The sequence below is a fragment of the Euprymna scolopes genome, chromosome 34 (assembly GCF_053919585.1).
Source record: "Euprymna scolopes isolate OS-2025 chromosome 34, ASM5391958v1, whole genome shotgun sequence".
Lineage (NCBI taxonomy): Eukaryota > Metazoa > Mollusca > Cephalopoda > Sepiida > Sepiolidae > Euprymna > Euprymna scolopes.
In genome coordinates, this window is record NC_136515.1 from 49,969,560 (window position 1) to 49,982,059 (window position 12,500).

At 35.3% G+C, this 12,500-nt stretch overlaps 1 protein-coding gene across 1 annotated transcript in view; it reads left to right on the plus strand.

Moving 5' to 3' along the window:
• LOC145259192 (tubulointerstitial nephritis antigen-like) overlaps positions 1 to 12,500 on the plus strand; it is a 244,635-nt gene that overhangs the window by 212,853 nt on the left and 19,282 nt on the right. Inside the window, exons 4-6 of the mRNA XM_080116968.1 lie at positions 5,651 to 5,883; positions 8,088 to 8,238; positions 10,032 to 10,182. Coding sequence (XP_079973094.1) covers positions 5,651 to 5,883; positions 8,088 to 8,238; positions 10,032 to 10,182 — 535 coding nt within the window. The remainder of the gene's footprint in view (positions 1 to 5,650; positions 5,884 to 8,087; positions 8,239 to 10,031; positions 10,183 to 12,500) is intronic.

A 12,500-nucleotide genomic window follows, 5' to 3' on the forward strand; every position in this document is an offset into this window, starting at 1 on the left:
TGCAGATAACAGACACCTTTATGTTTCAAAACACGTACACACATGCAGTGGAAACAGCTTCAAAATAATGCCAATCTTCCAAACAGACAATTATTTTTATTTACTTACACAGGAAAAAAAACTTCATCACCAGATTCACTCTTGAACTGAACAGAACCTAATACCATCACACACAAAACATGAAATGCAAGGTACACTCGCATGTACACCCATACACATACACACACCCACACATAAATCAGAACCGACACATTAAAACACACACGTGCGCGCATACAACCACACACAGACATAACACCCCTATCTCTAATACAACACACTGAACAATACCAACCCTACTTAACCTCGAAACCAACAACACTAGGAGACACCTAGAACCATAGTATAATATCTGTTCCAACACCTCGCTCCCTCCTCAGTCAGTGGAGGAGAACCCCCTCATGACTGAAACAACTATCATCCCTTCTATCATCCCCCTCCCATACCTATACCCCCTCCAATGCCCCCCTCTGGGGAACAAAATCTTTCCCACACTAGGAACTGATCCGGGTCTGGCCATACCCACATGGGGAGACAAATAAATAGAAACATTAAAAAATCCCCTATTTTAAATAAACCCCTCTTTCTAAACAAACATAATATAAGACTAAAACGAAAAATCACAATACTAAAATCCAAGAATCCAAAAAATAAATATCAAAATAGAATGAAAGCACCCCTACCCTTATTTCAGAAGAGCAAGTCCCCCCACTCCCCACACATACACATTAGTAACGACCTCGGACCACAGCCGCCTTCCTAAGGAAGCAAATAACCCAAAATACTATAAAACAATATACACATTCCCAAACCAATAAAAGCAAACACACACACGCACAGACGCGCGCACACACACACACACATAAACACACACGCACACACACGCACACACACACACACACACACACACCCTACCCCACCCTAAAGGAAAAGAAAAAAACATTAGCAGAAAGAGATAGCGACAACAGCGAGGTCAACGTCTCCCTGGACAAGCCCAATAAAAAAGCAATAAAAAATTCAGCATACCAATGAATAATAAACACTTACAAGCCTCCACCCCTTGGAAAAACTTCAAATTAACTACGAAAATCGCCATTATATATATATATGTATATATACATGTATATATATACATATACATGTATATATATACATGTATATATATGTATATATGCATGTATATATACATATACATGTATATATACATGTATATATGTACACATATACATGTATATATATACATGTATATATATACACGTATATATATACGTATATATATCCATGTATATATATATATATATCCATGTATATATATACATGTGTATATATACATGTATGTGTATATATATATATGACCACAGCAGTATGATATATAAAAAATAAATGTTTAAATTTCAACGATATTTCATTTATTATTGTTAAACTTAGTCGTGTTGGTTTGTTTCTTGATAATGAGGTCAGAGATGGCTTCGTTACCGGGTTCGAATCTCCCGACCGGCGGTAATTGTGAAACCCTGCACTAGTGATTTCCGAAATGGATGAAACACTAGTGTCTGTAGTTTTTTTTTTAAATACTTTAGTAATAATTATATATATATATATATATATATATATATATATATATATATATATTTGTTTACTGTATTTTGGGGAAAGAGTTCCGAGAAAGTGCTCGATTACAAAGAAAAACTTTTTTCGATATAAGAGCTAAATATTTGTTTATTATTTATACAGCAATTCAGAAAAACATTGGTACTTTGGGCTTGAAACCGACGGTACCAATGTTTTTCTGAACTTCTGTATAATTAATAAACAAATATATATATATATATATATATATATATATATATATATATATATATATATATATATTCAGGCAATAGGGATGTGAATATTTTACCAGACAAAAGAAGATGTAAACTCAAATCTAATATAAATATTTATTAATTCCAACCAAATAAGAAAGCTCAATAGAACCACGATAAGAAGTAGAGCTTGTCAGAAGGAAAACAAATCAAGATTGTAAATTAAAATTTTTTCGGAAACCCATTTTTTTGGCAGAAATTTCCTATAAAATTGATTAAGCAGTCTTTATTCTTTTTCCCATATACATAAATGAAAATGCGCACAAGATAAAATAAATATATATAAATTTATTTTTCAGTTCAACAAGGACAAAACATTAATGGGAACATGGGCCGTAAATTTCCTTTTATACCTAGACATTTTGAAGGCTAATAATTTTCATATGAAAAGAAGGTAGTTCGTTTAAATATATAGGTAAATGCCACATCTAGCTTAGGTTACATTAGGGAAAAAATTGTAAAATATATAAACATGAAAATAAACATAAAATGTAAAAAATAATGAATGAGTGAAAATAGACATGAAAAGAAAAACGTGGAATGCATATGAATTCAGGACATAAGGTAGATGGAAGAAATGAAATGAAGAGTAGAGAAGGCGTTTCCGTTATTTAAGTGAGGGGATATTTTTAGGCTAGAAAGAAGGAAAATGATGACTAAGATGAGGTGAATTATAAAACAGCATTATTTGGGAGTATTTGGGGGGAGAAGGGAATTATAGAAAATTGAGAAGTTTTGTCAAAGCAGACATAAAGGGAGAGAAATGTATTAAAGTAATGTGGGGTGTAGAGAAGAGAGAAATAATAGAGGCGTGTAAACAAATAAATATATAAACAATACAAATAAAAATAGAATAAAAAATAATAGTAATAATAATTTTTAAAAAATGAGAAAACCTTAGGTCTTCAAGTGATTACATAAGCTTATATGATGGGCCTAATAAATGCAGAGAAAAATGGAGAGAGATTTGTTTAGGCAAAGGTTTCAAGCACCTGAAAAATAATAGCCATTCATAAGGTAGTTTAGCTCCATGATGAAATTAAAAAGAAGCTTCTTTCGAATATAAATCCAGAATTTAGTTGCAGGTAACCTACAGTAGAAATTGAATATCGTCTCAGAGTTCAACATGAATCACCCGATTTTTATGGAAATCAAAACTAAATATTTAGATGAACAAAATAATCTCAGATAGCATAAAAACATAAGATATTTAACAACCAAATTTAGAGTTGAAATATGTAAATTGCAGAGGGATATAAAATCAAACTATGCTCGGTTGGCAGCAGGATAAAATAATGGCTGACAGAAAGGGAATATGAAGAACTTCTAAGAGATAGGCAGGTAGGAAACAAGTGACAGCGAAGAAGGGAAGTAATAAGAGAAATTACAGACAAAAAAGGTAGGGTTAGGTCTTTCATTAAGGGGGGACTGGGGCATAGCGATTTCGATTTCTTTACAAATGAGTCACTCTTAGTCAAGGTGATGTTTAATTGGAAAGAAAGGATATAAAGAGTAGCAATAAGGGTATATTATACGGTGCTCGTTGGTGTGTAAAGAACTGACAGTGTTCTTATTTATAATCCAAGTGAGTATCTTAAAAAGTATGCAGGAGTATTTGGTATTATTGTGCTTTGGGGAAGGAGATTGAATTTAAATTTTGAATGCTGGAATGGCTAAATTAACAGAGAAATGGTAACCGGTTCATGGTGAAACGGGTGTCAAGAAATTCATAGATCTGAGTTTCTGTAGTGTCAAATGTAATTGGGTTGGTTTCAGGAGTGATTGTTATGATGTAGAAAGGGCCAAGGAGTAGTGCTTAAATATGGTCTTCAGAGATGGAAAAGATATGTAGATTTATGAGAGTGATAATTAGAATCTATTGGTTTGATAAAACTAAATTAATTTAAAAGGGTTAAAAAAAAGGTTATCTGTGCCTAAACCTGGGTGTAAATTCCATGAATAAGGCTTTTTTCTTGGAACTGCGCGCCTGTGGAATTGTCCTCCGTTTTCCTGCTTTCCGGCTGACTACAATATGGTTGTCTTCGGGTCTAGTGTAAGCAGGTTCTGGATGAGACGTTCAACTTAGGTTAACAAATTTACCGAATTTCCATTGCTGGCGATTGCTATATTGTCCAATTGACTACTGTACACTCTTAACCCTTATTCTCGAGTGGTCTCTTGGCCTTGATAAGTGGTTATGCCTATGTAAAAAGAGATGTGGTAGGGTTAAATTAAAACGTTAAGGCAGTAAGATGTTAAGTCTAATATGAAAGGAAGGTTAGTGCACATAGATATCATGGTTCAAATATAGTACGAGAAATAAAAGTTAAGTGGGTGATGCTACTAAGTAAGGTCTATGTGAGTAAGGTTTACTAGCTTAATGTAGATAACAATAAGGGAAAGTTTATAGGTCGACAGGATAGATATCCAGATGAAAATGGCGTGAGGGTAACGGAATAAAAAAGGAGTATACAGGGGTTACAAAGAAGAAATGAGTTAGGGGCATGTAACTGTTTAATCAAAGCAAATCAAATTTTTCTGAAGTTTATGATGGAGTAGATTATACGTTATACAAGGCGGAGTAATATATAATGAAATCAGAGGTCGATATGGATATACTTATTGGGGGCTGGCTTAGCGATGAACTTCATGAAATTTCCATACTTAAATCTCCGTTTGTGCCTATAGTTGGCTATAATTTCGTTCTTAGAATTTATGACATTAAGCTTTCTAGGCGTTTTGATTATATCGATGGTCCCAACGTTGCAATCTTGGGTGGTAAGTCTTTGATTTTTAATAATGAGGTTTTCAATAATGCTTTTCCTTATTGAACTGACAAATAAATTTATATATACAAATATATATTTTCTTTTGTCTACAATTTCGTTTTATGTTCATTCTCCACCCCATATGTTGAGCTTCCTATATCTTAATAAGTCTTTATATAAAGAATCTATCCATATTCGTTAAACCTATTTTATATATATATATATATATATACATATACATATATATATATATATATATATATATATATATATATATATATATATATATATCGTAGTTTACTACTTCAACTTTCGGATTTCAGTTCGCAAGCCTTAACGACTTTAGGTCTGGAAGGTGTAGTCGTACTTTTATATAGTCATAAATGATAAGTCATCTAATAGTGACCAGGCTAAACGTTGCTTAACTTTAGTGATTTTGATGGGACCTGGTGTATCAACTTTATTACACCCGTTTATTGTAAAATAATTGAATATAAACGTGTTTATTGTATACATCGTATCTTCAGTTTTATTTTTACTACTATTAAATTAATTTTAATATTTTCATATTTAATATCATTTTCGGGAAATCGCTTCAGATAAAGCATGAAGCTACTTCATTTAAGAAACTAAAAACACTTAACTATTCCAAACCCATCCAACGATAAATGTCAGATGTATAGATTTTGGCCCAGAAAACAACAATTGTTTCTCCTTTGTCAAAAACATGGGTCATGTGAATTAATGGCAAAACAAGGGAAGCGGGAATGACAAGAGAACGCTTCTTTTTTCTCTTTTTAATGTGTGTTATTTATAAAAGTGTTGATGTGCCATAAAACTTGCAATCAGCCAACCTTGAAAAACTTGATCCACATTTTCTTGTATGAGTCGAACAAACTCACAATTATGAATAATATTCAATCTGGTTTTGTTATTTCTGGAATTTATCTGATGTTCGTTTTGTGTTCTTATCCACAGGTGGAGAGCGAGCAATTATTCTTTCATGTGGGGCCTCACTTTGGCCGATGGTATCAAATACCGCCTAGGCACTTTCTACCCAGCTGAGAAGGTTTTCCGAATGCAATCCCTCCACCCACAACAGGACGAGTCCCTCCCTGAGCATTTTGATGCCAGACAAAAATGGCCCGGCATGATCACTGGCATCCAAGACCAAAGAGATTGCGGTTCCTCATGGGCTTTCTCAACTATCGGTAAGTTGTTATGTCTGAGCCTGTGCAAGCACGAGAGTCTGTGCTTCCGGTGTGTGCAAATGTACATAGGAAGTTGTAATAGGATGCGTGCAAATATATGTAAACACGCGCGCGTGTGTGTGCGAAAGTAAGATATGTATTCATGCCACATCTATCACAAAAAAACATGGATATTTAATAATGCTCACCGATGTTTATTCATATGGAAGTTTGCCGCCAGATTATCCTGACATGCACTTAATATAACCCTCACTAAAATCCATACTAGTTAACATAATCTCTACTTACTGGCCTAGGGTTTCAATATATAACACTACTACTGGAAAAATATTGGAATCGTCATCTCACTAACAATTATTGCCATTCTTTTAGAAGTTGAAGGTTCAGTCATCAGCAAGGGCGATACTAAGAATGCAATTACGAATTACTAAAGGGTCCTACCCGATCATGTTTAAATATGAATCAGATGAATTAAATAAATGGTTTTGTTAGAAATTTCGTGCAGATCCCCAGAGTTCGACATAGTTTCGTAAGTTCGACAACACACCCCTGAAGAAGATCGGCGGTTACATCGACGGAAACGTTGTGAGAATAATATCTAAGATGAGAACACTAGACCGAATAATCTAAAATAATAAATTCTTTTCTTATTTTAGTTGTTATTTTCACAAATAACTTCATGTGCGTTGGATTGAGAAATGTTTATGTTGAACTTGGGAACATGTACGAACAGGAGAAAACTACACTCAAAATAACGTTTGCCGATGGTTATATATTAGGACCCTATGCCATTAAGTTGCGATTATGCTAACTAGTATGAATTTTAGCGAGGGTTACATTAGTACATGTCAGGATAACCTGGCAGCAAACGGAAATAGACCCATCTGCTAGACAAAATGCGTTAGAAATGCAGTGGTCGGATGATATTATAGAGATTACGTCACTTTTTCGAGGGTACAGCACTGAGTTTCTAGTCAGTCAATCATTTGGAGCTGTACAGACGAGGTGCACCCGACAATATAGAAATCTAAGTGAGTGTTGCCTCAAGACTATGCCTGAGACTGTTTGCTAAAAATTTTAAACGTTACACCAAGGCTTCAAGAGAGGTTGATCAGGTCTACAGCGACATGAGTCTCCTTTGCTAACGATGGAAATATTAGAAATAGAAAGATAGAGTGTTCAGAATGTGTGCAAAAATCTTAACAAAGCCGCAATTCGCATATGCATAGAGTATTGTTGACAAATCTCAGCAAATGCATTTACCACTATAAGTATCAGCAGCGGGCCTGGTTTTTACAGCGTCGGCGACCACGGCTTTCCAAATTGTAGAGCCATGGTAATCTCGGGAAAACAAGTAAAAACGACTATTTCCTGTTACTTTCCATCTTTATTCGGGGGTGCATCTCCCCCAGTGAGTTAAACGCGCACCCAGATACCAACCTGGTAAATTCTACGACCCGGCGCGGTAAACACAGCGCTTAGTCTCCCCAAATGGTCACCCATCTGGTACTTGCTATGCTCATCGTTGCTTAACGATCTAGTGAGCACTGATGTATCAATGTGATTGTTCCGTATATATCTCACACTTATACAGCGTCAAAAAAAGAGTATAAAATCTAATAGGTCCCGCACTATTAATAAATAGGGCTAGGACAAGAGCATCTTCTTTTCATTGTTTTGACTCTCAGGTGTGTATCCATTGATATCTTATATGCTTTTATATAGAGTGATGTGGTTCTCCGTTAATTAACTGTGTCTAACAGTGTCGGATACATACTCGAGAGTCAAAACAATGAAAAGAATATTATGTTGTCAATCTCCAATTTCTGTACCATCGACGCAATATTTCATCCTTGTGCCTGTTTTATATGAAATGTGTTCTGACAAACCTATTACTTAACAAGGAGCAAAATTTCCTCCTTCACTGCTGAGGTCCTTAGATACCAGAACGTCTTATACTCAAATAGATTCTTTCTTCGAATTGCTAGACTTTGGAATTCTTTCCCAACTCTCTGTTTGCCTATCTGCACAAGTTTAAATCTAATGTGAACAAACATCTCGTGGTCCAACTCCCGTATTTCTTTGTTAGATATGATCCCAAACAGCAGCCCCTTGTGTCCAAGTGGCAACATGTCTTGTTTTGGGACGAAAAAAAATTAGAAAACACAAGTAAATATTCAAATGTGTTTTATTTATTTTTCCAGCCGTTGCTTCTGACAGACTTGCCATTGGTTCTTCCGGTGAAATTCGAGTAGAATTGTCACCGCAGAATTTGTTGTCGTGTGTCGGGGTGGAAAGTAACAACTGTACCGGCGGCAACATTGACCAGGCTTGGTGGTACATGCGCAGATTCGGGTAAGTTGAACATAAAAGTTTTTTGTAAATACGAATCTATTAGCAATAAGTAAACAAAATGTAATCTTTCTATTCGTATTATCTCAAAAATTCAGAAACTTTATACTCTTTATATTTTCAGTTCTTTTCTCTCAGAAACATATATATATATATATATATATATACATTTTATAACTTACTACCTAGCTCTACCTACGTATTGAGCACTTTTGAAGTAAATACTTAAAGTTTACGCATAAATCTATACTTTCGTATATTAATTTTATGTGAGTAAATTAAGTAGTAATATATATATATATATATATATATATATATAACTTTAGTTCCTTCAGCTATAATTGAAACCGAAACCAAAACTTTTGAAGAATTCTTGGTAAAATTATTTATTACAAGAAATGGAAGTACATAACAATTAAACAACCCCGATGTAAGCGTAACACAGAAAATAATACACATGCTATCGTATTAATATATAGATAATAATACCGTACAAAAGATATAAGCAATATTGTAATACAGTTTTGATTATAAAGGTACAACAAATATTAACGTACAGAAATGTTCAAGCTATAAAAAAAAACGAAATATAAAAACATAAAAGGTAAATACATAAAGCATAAAAACAAAACAATAACACAAAATATAAAATATAAACGCTACATTAGGGCAGGAGCTTCTCAGGATGCCTTTACCAGCTTTGATAGAGTTCAAAACCGGCTTCGAAACCTAGTAAGTGATGTCCTTTTCTCTTCCTATGCAACCTTTTTACCAACAGAAGAGACACTGAGAGAATGTCCTTGTGCTCTATCGTTATTTTCATGGCAAGTGCTCGTCTGAGCTCCAATCTATGGCCCCCCTTGCCAAACTTTCGAAAAGAAAAACACTCGACTAGCTACAACCACTATATATGATTTCCTCCACTCTCTATCTGTGCTTAAATTTAAATACAGATTCCATGAACAAAGCTTCTTTCCCAGAACTGCCCCCCTGTGGAACAATGTTCCGCTGGCCTGCTTCCCGGTTGAATATAACGTAGTTGCCTTCAAATCCAACGTAAACAAGTTCTTGTTGAGCTGTCCCGATAAATAATTAAATTCTACCCAATTTACACCATTAAAGATTACTACACTACCACCTAACATTCATTAACCCTTATCCTCGAGTGGTCTTCGGGCCTTGATAAGTGGTGACGTGAAGTAAAAAAATGCATCAAATTTCATAGTGTAACATAGCACGAACGTCTATATGCAAATGCCGAGCCGTGAGCAAAATGATGTCACCGTAAGAAAAAAGAAGACTATGAAAAAGAGAGAGTATGTCCGAGATGATCACGTTAGATATGTGGATTACGTTAGAGAGCATGTTCGGGAAGATGATCATGTGAGACACGTCATAGCTATAACGGGAAGTCACGCATGGCGGAAAAAAAGGAAATCAATATCGTTGTTGCTCGAAAAAGTGAGTTCGAGTTATTTTTGCCTTGGTCTCCTTTGTGAAGTAGACTATATACAACGTGTGAGCCCCGTGTGTAAACGTGGGTTACATACAATAACACATCTCACAATCAGTTTCAGAACATTAAAACTATTCAAGTCGGTATAACATTTACCATTGTTGTTGATCAAAAATTGTATACTATGTTTTCGATTTCTCGGCTGGTAACTATACTGCACAATTGCCACTTATCACCGTTACAACGTAATTATTCCCTTTCGTGAATAAGCTGATTAGTGGAATTATTGATGCCATTCAGACCTATGTCAATTAAAAACTGCATTTCCTTCTTTTTTCAGTTCCGTTACGGAAGACTGTTATCCTTACAAGGCAAGAGTTGAATCCTGCCGCATTCCTCGAGTGGGAAGGCCAAACATTTGTCCGAGTGGCAAAGTGTTCAAGGATCATATGATGTTCAAGATGACCCCACCGCACAGGATTCAAGCCAGAGTAAGTAAATACAAAATTAGTATTGCGGATCCAAAAATGGCTGACGAGCGATGAAGCTGATGTACCTTTTGGTTGGATGCTTTCTATTTTTTTATGAATAGCAATCCATTTTTTAATCAGAAGTTGTTAACCCTGCGTTAGTCACAAAAGGTGTTTTGTCACACCTTAAGTGCTTACAATTCCAAGTTGGTAACTTATTTCTTTTCCTCCCTCCCAGTACTCTCCTGAGTCGGTGAGGGTATAGTACACATGGTATGGCGCAGTTGTATTTCAGTTTTCCTTGGAGGTCAATCAGATTGAAAGGTAATGTTTGTGTAATAAACACATATTCATTTTTCTCGTTATTTCAATTTACGGAAACATTTTGGGTTTACATTTGAGAACACACGTTCCTTTTTCTTGCTATTTCAATTTATGGAAACATTTTGGGTTCATCATAGATATTAAAAAATAACACAAACTAGTGTGTCTAGTAGGTATTTATAAAATTGTGATCTAAATCTAAGATTTTTTAGTTTTTCCTTTTTTTTTATAATTTATTGTATTGTATTATTTCATAATAATATCAACAAGATACAAGCGATTCAAACTGTTCAATAGGGAATGCAGAAATATCCTGAATCAGCAGAATAACTATATTTACAAAATAATAACACTATATACAATTTTTGTATTGGAGTGTATAATCACCTCATGGCACTAACCATGTTTGGAACATCCAGTTTGGAAGATTCGAACCCAGTCAGGTGACTAACGCAGGGTTAAGACATACTAAGGCATGCTAAATGTTTAACAAGTTTGCGACATTCCAGAAAGACCTGTTTCGCTAATGGGAAAACAATCCCTATTTGATGGAGGAAATGTCCAATATTGATCGACTAATATCGGTTGTTCGCCTTTGAACGAAGCAAATCTGCTTTTATTTTGAAAACAAAAATGAATGGTAAGATGAAAGATGAAACATTGAAATTAATCTAAATTGTATATATGTATGATGATTGGCACGTCTTGTCAGACGAGTGCCACTCCCTCGATCACTGAACGTCCATGACCCCGAAGATGACTTTTCGGTCCTGGCAGCGACTTGCGCACTCTCAAGCAGACATGATACTGAAGACGGTCATTGGTTTGAATGAAAGCAACATCAACGGAAGCTGTGTCATCGTGCACTTTTATGTGATTAACAAGACCTGCCTTGGACAATAAAGCCCTATCTCCATGATTTGGCGGCAACGTTTGGCGTTTCCTACATGTACTCCTGAGTTTTGCTCGGTCTATCTTGGCTGCTTCAAATTATTTTGAGCCCCTGTATATCAGTGCCCTCCACTGATTGCGATCATACGCTAAGGACTCCCAACTGTCAACAGGAACATGAAAGCTCACCAAACTCTCCTTGATGCTATCACGAAAACGTTTTGGAAGTCGATAGTCATGAAGCCGGACAAGATGACCCGCTAATACATTTGGTTCTTAATAACAATGGTAGCAATATTGGTTGTTTTTGCTTTATTTAAGACATATGTATCAGGGACAAAACTATCTCACTTTAAACCAAGAATGTATCTAAGACAGTGCTGACGAAACCTTTCGAGTAGTTCTACATGTGACTGGTAAAATGGTGCATGTTTCAGAGGCAGAAAATAGGGATAGCAAGATGAATTGTAAGATGGATTGAGTATTGAAATCAATAATTAGTATTTATATGTATACATAAAAAAGGCTTTCTTCAACCTTGACAGACTATGGCTACACACTGTAAGGTTGCCTGCACGTGAAATTTTTGTGGCAAGAGTTGCACAATCTCCAACCACACCTCTCCTGCGGCGACATTGTTGAATACCAGTGGCAAGTGGAGGTTCAGGACAATTGGAAACAATGCCGATATAAGTGGAAAGCACATACAGTGCCTAGCGTTCTCAAATGGTCACCCATCTGGTACAGGTCAGGCTCAACCTTACTTAACGTCGGAGGTAACATTGCTGAAACGTTGTAAGATTAACACTCAAGATGAGAACAGTAGACCGAATAACCCAAATAATACGAAAAGATAAGAGACTAGATTAAATGACAAATATTTGCCATACCCTCTACCTCCTATGTCACTAGCTGTTTTTCTAAGTCACTTCCGTGGATAGGCAATTTAATAATTATTTTTTCTTATGTCTACATAAATAACACATTCCATTAAGTAGTTTTACTTTTGCATACACTAGTATTTCGCAATCATCAGTGCAGGAGGTGACAAACGGCTACTGTTTAGGAGATTTGAACCCAGACACAAAGTCAACTTTTACTCCATTTACTAGGATGTTACTTTT